Here is an 18,676-nt window from a genome sequence, read left to right as displayed (position 1 = left end):
TATTTTTAGGGCACTGTTGGGATCCTTCGGGGACTAGCAATATGTATGTGAGTGGTCCACATGAGTGAACATTTACATTGCGCTATTGCAAATAATGTCAGAGTTACAGGTATTTACCAACAGGTGCATCTGCTCTGCGTGCTGGAAGCGGACCCCGTCAGCAATTGCTCAAAATCAATGCTTGATATCCCGCTAGCTGCGCCACCGCGCGTCCCAGAAGCATGTGGGAAGCGGCTCTGCGCTCCGCTAAAGATACGCGCCAAGTCCATTTTCACGTGAGCCGCAGGCCATTCAGACATCCAGGCCAGTGAAACGGCGAAAGAATCTAGTCAATTTATCAAAACACATCCCCCAGTACCGTATACAGTACTCTTCTACAACAACACGGACAACGAGAGATTCATCTTAAAGGTGGAAAAACATAATACCACATAACAGATCCTTTTTATTAGGACAACACCAGAAAAGAAAAGGCATGGAGTTTAACTGGAAGAGTGCTTGGAATGAAAGGTAGATACTAGTTTAATAAATATGTGATTATTCTGTAAAGTACTTGTAGAACTAATCAAATCTCCAAGTCGGGCAGCAAGACGTGTGTGGTATAGCGCGTGGCGGGGGACGGATCAAAACCGGAATGCAGCCGGAACGCGGCACAGTGGAAAATGGCTCTGTATTCTTGAATTATATTTTTTCGGTTGTGCCAGTTAACATTGTGGTCCACATACAGCGGTTTAGTATCCCAGTAAAACATTTGTGTTCATATGGTCACTTCCTCAGATTGACCCCAAAGATTGGCTTTCCCTGGAGTGAGATCAGAAACATTTCCTTCAACGATAAGAAGTTCATCATCAAGCCCATCGACAAAAAATCTCCGGTGAGTAATATTTTAACCACCAGCGTTTAGGTTTACTCACGCTGACATTTCTAAACCCTGAAGTACTTCTCTTAAAAGTCTCTCTTTTCCAGTTTAAGAGTTCTCGTTTCCCTTTAGAAAAAAATAAGCTTTCAAAGCCTGCTATTAAGTTTCAGTGTGCATCAACACCTGGGCTCCCTGCTTCCATTCACCTGTGGCATCATGTTTCTCTGTAGTGAAGAGAAAAACCATTAGACATAGCCTCAGTCTGATTTAGCATGCAGAATAGCCAGGGCCACTTTCCAGGCAGTGCCCCAAACTCTTAAAAGTGTTATACACCTTATCTGTGTAGCTCAGGCTATTTTACCTTTCTTTACCTTTCTTTGCGGAGCAATCGCTTCAGTACGGGTTGTCGTAGTAATCTGTATTAAAAATGTCCCTGCACCCGCTCAGAGCCACTACTGGAGTCTTAGTCCTTTTATCAGCAAAGCACAATAAACAGGCAGCTAAACCTTGTATTCAGCCTGGTGATTGTTCACTTTTCCTCTTTCTTATTCCTTATGTCTCTTTTTTCTATTCTAAATTTAAGGACTTTGTGTTTTATGCACCGAGGCTGCGCATAAACAAGCGCATCCTGCAGCTGTGCATGGGCAACCACGAGCTGTACATGCGTCGTCGCAAGCCAGACACAATCGAGGTGCAGCAGATGAAGGCCCAGGCACGAGAGGAGAAGCAACAGAAACAGATGGAGAAGTACGCAGATTCCTGGAAACATATATATGTTGTTGTTGTTTTTTACCATGAGACAGTGTTCCATAAAAACAGATTAAGACCAGCAGAGCACTTATGAGTAGTATGACCTTGTTCTCTGCTGTCTGAACCAGCTTAACCAATGGCAGATACTATTCACAGCCACTTTTCATTCATGCAGTTCAACATGTAAAGTGAAACCTCCATTCATAGGGCAATAACACTGCATTCCTTTTTTAAGTGTGGGAAATGAGCTTCCCGAATTGGCTGCACTGAAAGTAAATGGATGTTGACCCCTGTCTTAGCTATAGCTGTCGGGCTACTGTCTGTCCCGTACAGCTGTTCAAACACGGTGATGTATCGCTGGGCAGACAACACAGTAAATACCAGTAGGCGAACCAGCAGACAGTTAGGGTTCGCTCGCACACACACACACACACACACACACACACACACACACACACACACACACACACACACACACACACACACCACACACACACACACACACCACACACACACACACACACAGTAGTCCCATTGGTCTGTGACGGAGGCTCTGGGCTGGTGTCCAAACACAGTTACTAGATTGTTTGTGACAAGTCCCTTTAGATGGCTTGATTAAACATAATTAAACCCTGAGGGAGACATTAGGTTGTTGCTGCATCAAAAGTTATAGAATAATCAATAATAAAGCTGGAGTACGAATAGCAAAGTGTGGCAAATCTGGCCCACCCAACAGAAATATTTGGCCCATGACAAATGTTTTTCCTTTTTAATAGTTACACTAAAACATTTATGTTTTATGAATCTATTTTAGGTACCAATGAAAATACAAGGCTAATTAACTGACATGAGATGGGGTTCACATGAATTTTCCAAGTCAGGAACCAATTTTTCCAATTATTCTGACACCACATGAATGCAGCACAAATGCCATATCTTACAATGTCATTGAAAGTGAAAATTAATATGTATCAATCCCCGCGATTTGGATCCGCTCCAAAATCTAATGGGTTCTTCCTTGGCCCGTGCTACACCCTTCCACCAAGTTTCATGAAAATCGGGCCAGCAGTTTTCCATATTCCTACTGACAGACAGACAAACCGAGTTGAACACATGACATTTTGTTTTTTTGCACCAGTTTAGTGTACTGTATGAGGCCATGACAGATGCTTGAGGTGTTTTAAATTTTTTTGAACAGCAGTAATAGAGCAGCTCATGCAATCGTGGTGTGTGTGTGTGTGTGTGTGTGTGTGTGTGTGTGTGTGTGTGTGTGTGTGTGTGTGTGTGTGTGTGTGTGTGTGTGTGTGTGTGTGTGTGTGTGTGTGGTGTGTGTGTGTGTGTGTGTGTGTGTGTGTGTGTGTGTGTGTGTGTGTGTGGTGTGTGTTGTGTGTGTGGTGTGTGTGGTGTGTGTGTGTGTGTGTGTGTGTGTGTGTGTGTGTGTGTGTGTACCGACTGTCGTTTGTCAGCTGTAACTACACATAGACTATGTCAGCTCACGACGGCTGTGTCTTATCTGCAGGGCCCAGCTGGAGAACGAGAAGAAGAAGAGAGAGGCCATCGAGAAAGAGAAGGAGCAGATGGAGCAAGAGAAGCATGATCTGATGATGAGGCTCTACCAGTTTGAGGAGAAGACTAAGAAGGCAGAGAGAGGTGAGAGGGTCTCATTCATCCCTTAACCCTTAGAATACAAAGTGTGTGAGACAGTGTGTGCGTGTGTGAAAATAGGACGTGTACATGCGGATAGGTGAATGTGTTGACAGGCTATGAAAGCAGGTTACTTGTTTGTTGCTGAAACAATAAGCTGTTATTTACTGTAGCAGTGATGTAATCTGTGTGTGTGTGCAAAGCCTGATGGTTAGTCATCTTAATTTTGTATATTGATTATGTTTTGTTTAGTGTCCAAACCAGAACGATTATTTGTGATTTATTTATTTTGAGTTTTACCTGTGTTTCGTCTCATCTCGTCAACAGGCAGTTAAGCAGAAACCAGCTGTACTTCTTTAAAAATTTGACCATTGGAAGCATTTTATTGTTGACAAAATTACATAAAGTAAGCTATAAGGCTAATAAGCTCATTAAGTGACACTGGGGTTTCCTTTTTAGTAATGATTAACAAGTTTTCTGCTCACAAATATGTTCCAGATGAATTGAATTGTTTTTAAACGGTTTAAATTCCACCTTATTGGGAAAGAGGTTGCTTTCCCAGTACTTTTTTGATACTTCCATCAAATTAAACCACTCTATCATCTATCTCACTACAGTATCTCATTATTCACAATGGGAATACCCCTCAGTCGGCACAGAAAATGGGACACATTTACTTTTTGCACATTGTAAATTGTTTTTTATCTGGGTTTGGTCTTCTCCTAATTATTATTATTATTATTATTATTATGCCATTCTTGATCTACTTAATAAAAATGAAATGGCGTCATGCTCAAAGATTACAATGATCATAGTAAATCAAATCAATATTAATCAATGACTGAAAATAGTACACTATTAACTCCTGGTTAGGAAATATTAAAAAAAAATCCACAATGCTGAGATGTTTTAGGAAATCACTTGGCCTCTTCTTAAAAAACTGATACATTTGTGTTCTGTGGAGATTTACGTCTACAGTAGGAACCAATGTGCTGGAAACATTGTGTTGAAAGGTGTTGACAGGTTGTTGGGAGATGAATTGTTCTTGGTCTTTGATAACAAAAGAAAGATATTGTATTATAACACCACTTAAATGGAAAGAGCATAATCCCAGAGCTATTGCTGGGACATCAGTCTCTCTCCTTTGTCTCATATCTCTTATATTTCTTTATTGCAGATCTGCAGGACCAGCAGCAGAGAGCCATGATGCTGGAGCAGGAGCGGAGGAGAGCCGAGGAGGAGGCAGCACGCCTTGAGGCCGAGCGTCAGGCTGCCTTACTGGCTAAAGAGGAGCTCGCCCGCCATGCTGAGGAACAGAAGAAGAGTCAGGAGCAGCTGGTCAGTTTTTAAAAAAACACTGCAATTGTTTAGTAACTTTAAACCAGGTTTAACTGATATAGAAAAGGCTGTCTGTTTGCTTCTTTTTATATTGTAAGAACAAAATCTCAAAAGTTAACACTTTGTATGCAAGAAAAAATAAATGAAAACCATTTCTCACTACATTCAGCTAGCACTTTGTCAGTCCCTGGCTACTGTATTTCCAGACAAAACCACTTTGTAGCGTCCAGCTGAACCACACCCCGTTACATCAGACAAACCGCCCCCTCACCCTGAGTCGCTGGTCTGTGGACCACCCACAGGACTCTGCTGCTCCCTGTTCCCCTTTCACAGCCTGGACAGTAAAGCTGTGGTCCCTCTCCACATTCACAGTTTTATCGCACAGACACCTGCTCAACACCCTTTATACTCAAACCCTATTAAGGTGCTTGTGCAATGGATTAAGTCACCCTGCAACTTCCACTGACAGTGATTGAGATCAATGTGTGGGAGTTTTGTTATCAACGTGTTTTAAATGTTAAAAAGCACGTAACTTACTGATAAAAGTACACCGTGTCAAGTTTTCAGCTAAACACCTGTAAAATAACAATAAGGAGTCTGTTCAGTGACTTGACGCTGAAAGGTGTACCGTTTAATACTGAGCCTTCCAGCTGTTCCCATTATTGAAGGATGATGTTTCATCAGAAGGCTCTACTCAAAACGTCAGCCTCTTTTTTTTTTTTTTTTTTTTTTTTTGTCTCATACTATTGATTTCCAATTTTCTGATATTTAAATGCTTTTAAAGCTAATATGCTTGCTCAAAATTGATCAAATATACATTTATTTAAACCTTTAGTGCCATGTTGTATTCAAGTTTTCAATCAAGTAACTTTAAACTGTTCATAGGGATTTTTAGCTCAGCTGATGTTCCAGACAGTCATCTTTAAAATGTTTGTTCTGCAGTCAAGGCGGTGTTTTAACAGGCAGTGGTCATAAAGTACAGTAACATTTGACTGGTAATTTGCCTTGATATGTAATATTTTATACCTTGCTTCAGTAGAAATATCACAAAAATATCAGTGAATTAAACTGAAGAGATGGGAAAATTGTGTCGGATGAAAACATAGAATCGGATTGGACTTTAACCTTAAAATGAATACACGAAAAACAAACATAAATGCCACATTTAATATCCGTTATTCATAGTTTTAATTCGTTTGAGCTCTGACTGGCACTCTGTTACTGTAATTACACCATCTCGTAGCACCCTAGTCTTCTTCAGTGGTTAATGGCAGCTGACTGAAGAATTAGTGCCAACAAATTCTTGATGTCCATCCACAGTAGTGACTTAATCTACTTTTGTAGCATTACATGACATAAGCAGCAGGACTCACTCTTTGTGCAGTTTGAGCATTTACAAAAATGATGCTCTATGTGATTTTGTTTTATCTGGCTATGTTTGGTTTTCTTTCTTTTCGCTGAATTTAAGCCACTCTTGCAAAAGAGATCTTGATCTCAATGAGACTACCTAATTAAATAAAGTTTATATTTCTTTATCCACCTACATGTATTAAATCTGGACCCTTAAATAAGTGTTTCTCCTCTTGTTTTGTATCAGGCTGCGGAGCTGGCAGAGCACACAGCCAAGATCAGCCTGCTGGAGGAGGCTAAGAAACGCAAGGAGGAGGAGGCCGACACATGGCAGCTCAGGGTGAGAGCTTTAACCTACAGTCAGCTCATTCAGCTATTTCTGTCAATGTACAGCATACAAGTACATGTTATACAGGGCCTACAAGGACTAAATTAGATTTGTTCAGACTCTTTCACTGCTATTACACATTCTTTAACCTGTCAACTATTCAAAAAACAAGGTAGTAAGTGGTAGATTGTAAAAATCTATATAATACCATTTAAAAAACAAACAAAAAAATACCAGATAAATAATAACATGTACATCTCAGCACAATCTTTCAAAATATTGTAAGTGATTCAAATAAGAAATTTCCTGTATAATTGTTTTGGGTGTTTGTCATAAACCAGAAAACAAATGTGGGTCAGGGGGGAAATTTGTGTTTTTTACTTTTGATATATATTTTTGTTCAATTTAAAACTTGAAAATGTACAAAAAATCAGATTTCTACCAGAGTTCCGAGACGAAGGAGAGTAAACTGACTGTCGCTGTGTGTAACTGATTGTTCTCCCCAGGCTCAGGAGGCCCAGGAGGATCTGATCAAGACCAAGGAGGAGCTGCACATGGTGATGACAGTGCCCCCGCCGCCTCCACCTCCTCCCACGTACTACGCCATGGAGGAAAACAGCGACAGCGAGGAGAACGCCAGCGAAGAGAACAACAGCACGCACAGCGCCGACCTGCAGAGCGAAGGCATCAACGACCACCGCCACGAGGAGGATCGCCTGACTGAGGCCGAGAAGAACGAGCGCGTCCAGAAACAGCTGAAGGTGAGGAGACGATCGGAACCACAGAAAATGAAATGAACACCTCACACATTCAATCATCCCTTATGATGCAGAGACCTTGTTTAATTTATTTTGTGTGATTTGACAGATATCTCTCACTATATACTGTAGAGTAATTCAAGTCCTTTTCACATATTACTGAGCCTTACTGTATGTGTTTATCTTCTCTGGTGTCACAAAGCAGCCACAAAGAAATAACTGATTATGAGGACTTTATTCAAGCCTGCAATTGGACCTATTGTGTATTAATAGTGACCAAAAAGTAGAAACAAGAAAAGAAGTAGAGTGTTACTGGTGCGCACCCCGTTTGAAATTGCTTGGAGTCATTCTCTCTTTTATCCATACTGGGACCAGGTTCTTTTTGTTTCTGAGATTGATGTTTTCTCACCTGGTGCTTCGACAGATCGGCAAATTAGCCGCCACAGACCACAATTTCTGACTTTGACACAACTTAAATTTTATACAGTTGAAAATAATGCAATTATGAATGCTTCGAGCGCTCTGTGAATGTGTGTAGTACTTGTGTTGCATGCACATTACATTCTGCCAACTAAGTAATGAGCCAAACAATAATAGTCTTGAATGAACTGCTCACCAGAGAGTCTTTTACACAAGGAGTAGTGAAGGAGTGACCGAGGCAGGGACCTTGGGCACAATGGAGGGAAGACCCAGGAGTAGTAGCACTAGGGTGTGATTTGATGCTAGGATTGTATTAGTTGTGGGGTTTGTTTTCGAGGTTTCATCTCATGGCTCCTCTCCTTCTCCTGCCCCCTCAGGCCCTGACCTCAGAGCTGGCTCAGGCACGGGATGACTCCAAGAATACCCAGAATGACCTTCTTCACAGTGAGAACGTCCGGGCCGGCCGAGACAAATACAAGACCCTGCGACAGATCAGATCAGGCAACACCAAGCAGAGGATCGACGAGTTTGAGGCCTTATAAAAAAGCCTTCGGCCCCTCAGCCACTCACCCTTTCTGAATGGTCACTACATCTCGGCCGACACAGATGGACACACACAAACACGCTCAAACCCACGTTTACCCGGTTGCAGTCTTAACTGGAGCAGTATAAGCAGCACTTACAGAGAGACACACTATTGTTGTGAGTGTGCAGAGCTTTGCAAATCCTTCAGAGAAAACTTAGTGCCAAAACCTTTCTCTTCTTAGTGTTTCAGATCCTTTTTATGTATATGATTGTCTGTAATTTCATAGAATTCAGACCGAATCATATCCAGAGGTGTGATGAAGTAGTGGGATGGGCCAAATTCTATCATTAATTCATGATGTCCACATATAATATGTAATCAAAGCCTCGCTTCTTTTTTATGTCTGTCGTTTGTCGTGTAGAAAGAAAATGAACAGCTTGTCGTTAATAGCGACCACTCAGAAAGGGGCAAAACAGGATAAGCAGGAAAATGTACGGTTGTTTTTGTTTTACATTATATTTGAACACTTCCAAATGTTTAATATTGATATACGGTAGTTTAAATCATCCCAAGTTTGGTATTTATACTGTATATGGGACATTAAAAAGGGTATTTTATCTTGGTTTGTATATTTTTGCTATCTACTAATGATAATGAAAAAAGTAACGTTTCAAAGGTTTTATATATTGACCAAAATAATAGCAGTCTTATGTTCCATACATATTCCTTTAGATCACTAAATTAAAGAGATTTAACTGTAAATTATTATTTTATATTGTAGGAAACATCCAGCTGCATGCCATTAAATCAGTTAGGGAGATTGCTATCTATCTAGCTACTTTTGATTAGTTTTTTTTTTTTTGTCGTGCAGTTCACAGCATGCTGAGGAATGTCTTCATCCTCAGCATGCTGTGTTGACTGGGACACTTAGGTTTAATATATTTTATTTTATTGTATCTCTGTTCTGTGTCATGTTGCTGTTGAGTGAGAGATGAGCATGTGTTGTGTGCTTTTACCTTCCTAAGTGGCCTTCCTCTCTGGCTGTCCCTCTGCAGGGATTAGTGCCAGACAGTTGGTCTTCACATCATAGCCAAGGTACATAGTCACAAAAAATATGGTTTTAATGTTACACCTAATAATGGTTGAAATGCCGTTACAAATAGTTATTATTTTGCAGCTTGGTCCTAATGGACTGACCGAGACAGTACAACACTCTCCTCTCTCTGGACATGGACTAGAGTAGCATCGAAACACACAGCTCTGTCGAGCTTTGTATAGGAACAGGATTTTATAATGAGGTGTTTGACAAATTGGCAATAAAGAAAAGTCTATGATCACACATCTGCGTGTTTTTACTTTGTACGCTCACTGTATGAATCAATGTGCATGAGGGCTGAAGTAGATGTGTTGTGGCTTTAGGGATGGCAATATAGGTCGGTCCACCGCTGAAATATCTTAACTATTGGATGGTTGTTGTTTTTTTTAACATAGGCCCACATTCCAGACCGTCCTCACCTAGAAAACGACCGTATAGGTTGCTTGTGCAAGCAGCTCATAACGACACATATTTAAAGCAATATAACATGACCCAATATAAGAAACAGAAAGTCAATGGTTACTTTTTGAAATTATTCTTTTTACAGACCTTAGTCGATCCATGATGCAGTTGCCTCCTCATTTTAGTAGTGTTACGTGACTCATTCTAAGCCAATCGTTAATGATTTCCTAAAACTAACCAAAAACCATAAATGGTATAAAAACGGCTGCCGTTAACTAAAACAGAACGATAACCTGATGAAAACAGCCACCACGGTCACATGTTACAGGTCCTATGTTGCCCAAAAGACCTTGGGAACATAAATTAGATACACTCCTCGTGTTGTTAGCTAACGATGGGGGTAATGTTTCTGCATACTTCTGACCATGTAGTGATTTAATAAGAATGTTCAAGCTCAAGACTTAATGGGAATTTATATGTTTCTGAAACTGTCATTTTCCATCTGAGGAAATGACCTGTAACAGGAAACCCAACTAACTGTTAAATAACGCTATTTTTGTTAATACCTTTGCTCATGTCTGCCATGAGTCATCGAGTTTGCCATTAAGGGCACAGCCATGCTGGTTGCGGATGTGACGATTTTAGACAAGAGGGAGGAGCCACGTTACGTACACAATTTTACTGCCAAATACTTTTAATTGTAAAGTTATTCAGTTTGACAGATAAATAAAAACCTTTCTTTACAAACGTATGTGCATGATGTTAACTGAATGAATGCTGACTATTTTATTAGAATATAAATGCTGCACCATAAACATGGTAAAGTTCTGAGTCTGTTGTTGAATGCTGTCGTGTTCTGACGTTGGACGAGAAACCGGAAAGCAGACGTCACTCCACTTGTTGGGGCAGCCAACACCAGTTGCCATGGTGACCCCGGAGAAGACAGGGGTCAGGAGAGCATTCCATGTAAGTGACATCACCACATCTTCCACAGGAACTTTTCTTCTTCTTCATGGCTCTGTGAAACCAGAGACTGAGCATGTCTTTCACGCGCTGCTTAGACAGAGAAAAGAAAGGCTTCATTGTACAGAAGGAAACATTGGATAGCTCACTCTCAAACCACTTCCTGTAAAGTGGCAGGTGTGGTTCTAAATTTCATTTTTCAGAAATATCATCCCAGTGTCTTTTTCAGTAATTTAATTTGCATGGATGTTTAGCTGCTTGACTCCTCTGATAGAACATCAGGAAATTTAATTTGAAAGATGCATCGAATGCTGCAAAGTAGCCTCAGCTGGTAACACTCTAACCCCATTTATTTAGCATATACAGCATAAGCATTATACAAAGGCTTAACAAAAAGAATCTTCCTCTTACATCCTCTTACTAGTTTTCTTCCAGAGCTTTTTAGCAATATGTAATGGCCTTTATTAGCGAGTTATCTATTTGCTAATTCAACACAGTGATTGAACAAATGCTTCACAAATATAGATGTTGACAAATACATTAACTCTCCTGTTATCCTCAGGTCAAATTTGATTCCTTTAAAAAATGTCTATCTGAAATATGGGTTTCTTTTTAACCAAATCATCACAAAAAATGGATTGGATTCCATACAACGCTCTTGGTAAATACAATGGATCACTTTCATTTCTGACTAAACTCTGTACTACTGTACCTTCCTCTGATCTTAACTATTAGAATAATTCATAATTTCTGCTTTTTTAACTCAAAAATTAGGTATAATTCTATGTAAATGAGGGTTATTGACCATTAATTCCAAAAAGTACTGTAGTACTAGTGGTAGTAAAGTGGTGTTAGTGAAAACTAAAAAAAAAAAGTCTGAAAAAGGGATGAAAATGTCAAATCTTTGTCTGTTTTTGACCCGGGAGAACAACACAAGGGTTAATAATAATTAATGTCCCTATGCCTGCTTACAACTAGACTTATAATGTTGCAAAGCACTTATTTATTGTCTGTGAATTTAGCAATGTGAAGTATGGATTAACGAGTTACCAGATCGTTAACTCCTTTAGCTTGGCTAAAGGATGTTACCCCGGTCTATTTGAGCCCCTCATCTGGGATCCCTCAGAGGGGCAGGAGGGGCCACAGCTCCTCAGCTTAGCTCGGTCTCTCCCTTTAGAAATGAGCGTTGTCTGGATGAGCTCTCTGCCTGCTCCCAGAGTCAGACACCTAAACACAACACACACAAATATCTATGTAATCACACCCTCATGCATTATTAAACACTTCCACTCTTTATTGCATTTATAAACACACACCTAAACACACATACCACACCTCGCAGGCCTGCACACACAAAGAGACCATAATGAGGTGTATTTACACTCTGACGCATGTGTTCTAACCTGTGTTTGCATTCATAGGAAGGTGTTGGGATCTTTTGATAAGGACAGTCAGTTGGTCATTGCCCTGTGGCCAACGCTCTTCTGACCTCTAGTGCTTTTTATTCCTTTAAAACATTGTTTTAAACAATGGTGGAAAGTAACCACTGGTAAGCACATTTTCAGAAGTATGATACTTAAGTACAATTTTGAAGTACTTTTACTTTACATGAATATTTAAATATTATGCTACTTTAGACTTTTTACTCCACTACATTTATGTGACGGCTGGAGTTTCTCTGCAGATTAAGATTTTTCAAACAAAACACAATCCATTTCTAAAATATGGCACTGTACTATGAGATCAAATACTAAACAGTATATTGAGTTGTTAAAATGAGCAGGAATCAGTATTAATATTCATATGATATATTTACTGGTTTGGCAGATAAAAAGGCCTATGTTATGAGTCATAAGTTACGAGTCATACGTTCCTTTTGTTTTAAAAAACAATAACTCAAGTCAAGTTTAATCAAATTTATTTTTCAAAGCCCAATTTCACATACAATACAAAACAATGTATAATGCTACGAGTGGTGTAAGAAAGAAGCATTCAAAATTAGATGAGAAGAAATAAATTAATAAATAAATAAAAAAAAAAAAAAAAAGCAAGTTAAACATGATGTGTTTTTTGTGTGCAAACGAACAACTATCATCCATTTTCAAGATTTGAAATTTAGGGATGTCCAACAGATGTTTAATCAGGTGCCAATGCAGATGCAACGTTATTAGGAGATTGTTACAATAAATACATGTTAAATTATCTGGCGACGTGAGTCTTTTTCTTGCAGACATTTAAGGGAGCTGAGCCGCAGGAGCTCACCCTGGTTGTTGGAACTGTGCTTGACTCTAACCAGAAGATCTCCTCCGTCCTGCTCCACAGCGCCGCCCTCTGGACTCTCAGCCTGATGGACACAGAAATAGAAGAAAGGACAGTCCCTTTAGATGAGTAATGGAGAACTTATGTCTTCTATATTAATACCATTTAATACAAAAAAATACAAACAAAATATATAACACACTTAATTGTCATGTAATCCCGTATTTAAAAAAAAAGGATCAATGGATGTCAACAGAACCATTAATGTTTTTCTCCTCATCTGTTTAACATCTGAGCTGGACATCTGAACCAGTTTTACCTTCTGACAAAGTGGGTACCAGTTGAAGCGTTGGGAGTCCTTGTCCTCAAATCTCCAGCCGTCCAGCGGGACAAGGACCTCACCGAGAAACACCTTTTTTTTTAAGGTTCCTGAATGCCACACAGTGGCCTGCAGCCTCTTTCCAAACAGCAGGTGACGCCCTACGTGATACTGTCAAGAACCAGACAAAGAACTTTGTTTCATTTGAGAACGATAGATTGTCACAACAGGTGGAGTAAAAACTTTTTTCCTTTTACCTTTAAAACTTCATTATAAACCGGATCAGTCGTGTTTTTCTTGACTGTTGTCTTCATTTTGCCGCTTTTCCCCGGCAGCATGTAGAGTTTGACGCATCTACACAAAGAAATAACAGGATGCTGAGGTTTTGATGGAGAATCCCACAACAAAATGGGGTCATACTGTACATGTATGCACGGAGTTATGTTTTCATCCTTACGGGTGACACTTCTTTCTCTTGGTGTCTCCGTAGCTGAGATTTCTGCAGGCGCCGACTGTGATCTCCAGACAGGAAGTGTTGGTGTTGTAGGCCAGAGCCAGCTCCAGCTCTCCTGCTATGCTGATGGTCTCGAAGGGGCCGCAGTCTGTGCTGATGCTGCTACTGCTGCTGCCCTGATGAGGTCAGTTTACATGTTTAAAAAAGGCTGAAAGATACCATCTGATGGACAGAATTTTTTTTTCCTATGAGCTAGGAGGCTGAAATTATCACAAGCTCTAGCAGGGGTCTTAAACGTTTTTTTAAACCAAGGACCCCTTAATTAAAGGAGAGACGGAGCAGGGAGCCCCTACTACTATAAAATGTAGTATGTAAATGCATATTAAACTAGGTCTACAACAATGAGTAGGGCAGCCAAACACCTTTACACAAACCTTTTTAGTGCATGGAATACTAAGCTATTAAAATAATGATTGTCGGTATGATTTTATCAATCATGTGTTTTAATGTTACACATACATGTGTACAGTGAATGCTCTGGATGAACTGTATCTGTGTATGGCCTTAGTGACTACCTTACCTATAGGCCAGAAAGCCTATCATCAGTGGGGGTTTATATTTGCTAATAACATGTTGGATTCATGTTAAGACATTTTCACTTTTTAAATAACTTTTAAAAAACAGTAATTTGGAGGCGCCCCTGCAGAGAATCTGAGGACCCGGACCCACTGTTGAAGATCTCTGATCTATAATGTGATATTTCAGCCATTACACAATGTCATTTGGGGATTTTTCTCTCTTATGTTCAGCTTCTACTTACTCTCTTTCCTCCAGAGTACTCAGAACCACAGGAAGTTTCTTCTTCCGCCCCAGTGGAAGAGCCTTCCTGGTCGCTGTCTTTGCTTTTCTTGAACAGGTTTGGAAGACTGGGGCCTTTAAAGAGCTGAAAAAAGAAGCAGGATTATCAGTACTATTAGGGACCAGTAAAGGTGTTAAATTACTTGAAGATCCCTTTAATGAACTTGTTTGGTAATATCATCTGCCCATTTGGGTTGTGAAAACTCTAGGAAATGTCCACCTCAACTTCTTGTTCTTGACAAGACCTGTTGGCCAGTAAAGGTGGACTGGCATCTTTAAGGCCCTACAACTGAATGATTTCCTTTACTGTGCTAAACACATGTAGTGTTGCGAATGACTTACTTTGCTAGATTTGTTGATGTCTGTTTCAGAGAGACTCTTTTGGGTGCTGTAGCACAACCCTCTCCGGCTGTTGTTGACTTTCAGCAGGTCTCCTCGCACATCGTTTTGAGAAGTGGAAATATCTGCATTGAGTAACAAAAAGTCAGTTGTTGCAGAGCAGCACACAAAATCTATTACGTTTTTTTCTTTGCCTGGAGAGATGTTCAAATGACTCAAAAAAGTTGTGTGGTGTCCCAAATGTTGCAATGCACGCAATATGGTTGTTGCTATCTTTTCCATCATCTAATGCAACTTTAGTTGGTGCAGTTAGGATGATGAGATCAGTAGGGGGTTTCTTTTTGCATCATATTATTTCAGGCATGTTTCCTTTGTGGTTATTACTGCACGCATATTCAGATCAACTGATTAGATTGTGATAAAATCCAGAGGAAGTGATGCAGTTCATTCTGAGAATTCTCTCACCAACATGCAAGGGCATGGCAACAATTTTGTGTTGTTGAGTTAAGAATTCCTCATAACTGTGGACCATTTCACTGATAGGAGACTGTGTTAAATGATACATACACTTACTTTTAATATGACTTGTGAAGGACACCATTAGATTCTCCATAGATTTGGTAAAAGGTTTTGAGTTTTTCAAATCCTGCAGATCAAAACACAGCATTTATTGGCTCAAATTACATTAGATTACATTAGATTTTTACTTAAAAAAAAAGAAATATCTAAGTATTTTACCCCAGATCTGCTCAGAAACTGATAATCCAAGTGGGGTGGAGGAGTGGGAGGCACAACTGATATATGACTGTGAAGAATATCAGACAATAACATGTTACTTTGTGTTTAATATTCAAATATTTTATTCAAACGTTCAAAATTAACATGTTGAGATTTGTTGTACCTCAGCACATGGTAGGTCTTTAATAATCTCTCCCCAGCCATCTCATATTTGTCTGTAAAGAAAACAAATATTATGAATGAAAACACTTTATACAGGGACAATGACTATGACTTTCCTGAGACTGAAAGTTATTATACTACCCCACACACAATATATATATATATATATATATATATATATATATATATATTATTAACATTCTGCCTCTTATAATACTTTACCACCCTTTATAAATAACTCAGTAACTTTTAAACCCCAAATATAAAGCAAACAGCTTAAAAAATAACAACCCGCATCATCCATATTTTATCAAGTATCAATAATTAATAACAATGGAAAGGAAAGTAATTGTGAATACATGCAATATGTTAAACAAACCTGTGGTGACTGGAAATTTCTTTGCCCTCTCCTCTAAGAACCAGTCTCCAGACTTGAACTTCACCTCCCTGTGAAGAACAACAACACATTACATTATAAGCACTTATACATACCTATTCATAGTGAAAAAGAAAAAGTAACAAGTTAGCTATTCTAGTTACTGTCCATGACTATATTAATATTTTAGTAAATGGTATCATTGTTGCCTCTTTTAGCTTGAGTCTTATTTCATTGGAGATATTTAATGTCTTACTTTTGAGACAAGTTACCGATATATTCTGAATATACTGTAATCCTGCTATAACCGGTTGTTTTGACCACCTGAGGGCAGCAGCAACAAGTTGTAAATACAAAATTAACATATCACTTTTAATTGAACATAGTTAGCAAATAGTTGCGTATGTATACATCTAGCAGTTATGGAGCACCATTATAATTAATTGGGAAACAAGTCTAATGAATGTCAATCCAATTGCACTCTTCTTTTTTCTCTATGTTTGGTCTGCACCAACTCCTGAGGGGAATATTTGGTTCTTTAGCTGCTAAATGCTCCACTGTGTTCACCTGAAATTTCTAACTGTGTCTGTCTGTCTGTTTGAAGCTTGGCAGGGGTGGTGTACAGCAAGTTTTTAGAGCGTTTTTGATTTATTACTGGAAAAGGCTGCCTGGTGCAGAGAAAAACAAGCATTGAGAGTGAACCAAAACATTGAAGTTGCAGGACGGACAGCTATACAAGGACCTGAAACTCACTAAAAGTATAAAGCTGAAAGGAATTGCCGATTCAGGTCATAATTATCTGAGGGTGCATCATTAGGATCAATTGCCACTTGATTGATTGTTAAAATAAAAATGTTGACGCTTTAGAGAAAGTTTGAATTTAAAGTTTAAAAGGGGCTAAACAACAGTTTCAAATGATTAAAAGCCAGACAGTGAGTTTCAAATGATGCACATACAGTCATTTGTGTCAGATATTTCACCCGCATTGAGCAAGGTGTATAGCTCTCTACTGCACCTGTAGGCGTGGCAGACCGTGCACTTCCAGCCCGCCGCTCCCACGCCCACGCGACACTTGCTGCAGATGCGGTGGCTGCAGCTGAGGCAGACTGCACCTGAGTTCCAAAACTTTCCCAGCGGCCTCTGACAGCGAGCACAGGTCCGCTCGCCGTACTGCCGGGCAAAACTTTTTGCACCTCTCCTTCGAAGCTCCTGCAACTCATGCTTCATCCTCCTGAAATAAAGATGGATGGAATAATAAAACATCTTTAAGCTATTTTCACAAAGAAAACTCATCTTATTTTCTCAGTTTGAAAGTGGTAAACATCCTTTTAAACGTACATGTTGTTTATAATTTAATATCCAGATCATAAAATATACTGAAAGACACAGTAGGACAGAAAATAACACAAATCTTCTGACATTATGAATGCTTTCTGTTAGCCTTGTCTGGTCTCAAAATGACAATGGAATAAGATAGAGCATTCCCCTTTCAGCAGCAGTAAGAAGTATTTATGAAAGTGGCCTAAAATGACTCACCTTATCCTGTCCTCTTCAATGAGTCGCAGCTGTTTGTCTCTCTGAAGAACCTCCAGGACTCTTTCTCTCTCCAGTGCTTGAAGCAAACCTAAATCCATTTTTCAAACAGCAGTCTCTGATCATGTGTATCACTCTCACTGGTCCTCTTCTCTCTGTCTCTCTCTGCTTCACTGTCTCCTTTTCTGTTCCTGTCTGCTCCTCCTCTCTTCTTTAACCCTCCCCCAGACCTCCTCTTTAGTCTTCTATAGCTGAAAGAAAAAAAACAGTGAAAGTTATTCTAAGTATGTGCTGGTAAGATCTACCTTCTCCTGATTGTGATCTCCATTCACATCAGAGCCGGATGTATATGTCGTCCTCCTGAGCAGATAGTTGTAGTGTTTCCACTAGGATGATTTAACCTCGGAAAAAACCCTCTTTAAATATTATTTTCACTAAAGGCCAGTTAAGAAGTCTATCTGCGTCACCAGTTCCTGCCTATCAGAGCCTCTACAACTCAGGGTCTGAAGAGATTTTAAATAAACTACACAATACTAGATTTGGGCTAAATTTTAAGCTTCATATGCTGATTTTGTCAGACCGCTTATGTCCTCATCTTCCCCTGTTGCGTCAGCGTCACCAGGTTTCACCCCCCTTATTCAACCCCTCTCCTGGCAAACCCCCACCACTTCCTTCCGAGAGCAGTGATGCTTCACTGATGACAGAGCGACAAAACAAACCAAATGCCAATCCTTGCATTATTGATGGCTGAGGTGTGTCTGTGTTCTAGTTTCTGTTTTTCTTTTCTTTTTAAAGGTCAGTAGACTTATTCAAATCTTATTTAAACAGCTAAATATCCATTTCAAAAAGGAAGTCATCCCCCAAAGCTTCATATTTTTTACATAAAGATTAGAGGTCAAATGTAAATAGGTCTTAAATGCTTTATTTTAGAGATACAGAATTATATTTTGGGAAATACGGGCATTTTCTTTCTTGCCAACAGTTAGATGTAAATATCTATCTAACTTTTGGCAAGACAGTGAAGAAACGTATTTCCCAAGATGTCAAACTGTTCCTTTAAGCACTTGTTTATTTCCCTAGAGGGTCTTATTCTTAAACATCTCCATTTGGAACAAAACCCTTTTCCTCTTCAGTTGTAGACAAGTGAAGCATGGGGAGCAGAGAGGAAGTGGCCTGTTGAATAACTGGATGCCAGCCTGTGTTG

General features: G+C 39.5%; 2 protein-coding genes and 1 long non-coding RNA gene across 5 annotated transcripts in view; 1 reads left to right on the top strand and 2 right to left on the bottom strand.

Moving 5' to 3' along the window:
- The window catches only part of ezrb (ezrin b), a 35,903-nt gene extending 26,591 nt beyond the window's left edge, over positions 1–9,312 (top strand). The window contains exons 8-14 of the mRNA XM_032542701.1: positions 778–874; positions 1,443–1,606; positions 3,129–3,259; positions 4,431–4,591; positions 6,189–6,281; positions 6,776–7,030; positions 7,825–9,312. Coding sequence (XP_032398592.1) covers positions 778–874; positions 1,443–1,606; positions 3,129–3,259; positions 4,431–4,591; positions 6,189–6,281; positions 6,776–7,030; positions 7,825–7,989 — 1,066 coding nt within the window. The 3' untranslated portion in view covers positions 7,990–9,312. The remainder of the gene's footprint in view (positions 1–777; positions 875–1,442; positions 1,607–3,128; positions 3,260–4,430; positions 4,592–6,188; positions 6,282–6,775; positions 7,031–7,824) is intronic.
- Positions 941–9,544, bottom strand: LOC116706088 (uncharacterized). The gene is made up of 3 exons (XR_004336146.1): positions 9,471–9,544; positions 6,096–6,098; positions 941–953 (listed from the first exon to the last, which is right to left on the bottom strand). It is a non-coding gene; the product is annotated as an uncharacterized LOC116706088 (long non-coding RNA).
- Positions 9,545–10,157: 613 nt separating this feature from the next.
- Positions 10,158–17,908, bottom strand: sytl3 (synaptotagmin-like 3). Of its 3 annotated transcripts, none has more exons than XR_004336145.1 (14): positions 17,476–17,907; positions 16,955–17,170; positions 15,943–16,010; positions 15,565–15,616; positions 15,402–15,468; positions 15,237–15,309; positions 14,667–14,788; positions 14,287–14,409; positions 13,470–13,642; positions 13,270–13,366; positions 13,013–13,183; positions 12,697–12,778; positions 11,485–11,661; positions 10,158–10,524 (listed from the first exon to the last, which is right to left on the bottom strand). XR_004336145.1 is itself a non-coding variant. In XM_032542702.1 (12 exons), the coding sequence occupies exons 1-12, from the start codon at positions 17,571–17,573 to the stop codon at positions 12,629–12,631; spliced, it is 1,410 nt and encodes a 469-aa protein (XP_032398593.1). In that variant the 5' UTR covers positions 17,574–17,908; the 3' UTR covers positions 12,349–12,628. The 3 variants fall into 3 exon arrangements, 1 of the variants encoding a protein (XP_032398593.1); XR_004336144.1 differs by having other exon boundaries at positions 11,524–11,661; XM_032542702.1 differs by lacking the exons at positions 10,158–10,524; positions 11,485–11,661 and having other exon boundaries at positions 12,349–12,778; positions 17,476–17,908.
- Positions 17,909–18,676: the final 768 nt, after the last annotated feature.

This window comes from Etheostoma spectabile, chromosome 18 (genome assembly GCF_008692095.1).
Source record: "Etheostoma spectabile isolate EspeVRDwgs_2016 chromosome 18, UIUC_Espe_1.0, whole genome shotgun sequence".
NCBI lineage: Eukaryota > Metazoa > Chordata > Actinopteri > Perciformes > Percidae > Etheostoma > Etheostoma spectabile.
This window is presented reverse-complemented; position numbering and strand designations above follow the sequence as displayed.

Coding starts and splice junctions, on each gene's coding strand:
- sytl3 (XM_032542702.1), bottom strand. CDS start 17,573: ATGGATTTAGGTTTGCTTCAAGCACTGGAGAGAGAAAGAGTCCTGGAG. Junction 13,643..14,286: donor AGTACTCTGGAGGAAAGAGA/GTAAGTAGAAGC, acceptor TGACCTCATCAG/GGCAGCAGCAGTAGCAGCAT. Junction 12,779..13,012: donor GGTACCCACTTTGTCAGAAG/GTAAAACTGGTT, acceptor TGTGTCCATCAG/GCTGAGAGTCCAGAGGGCGG.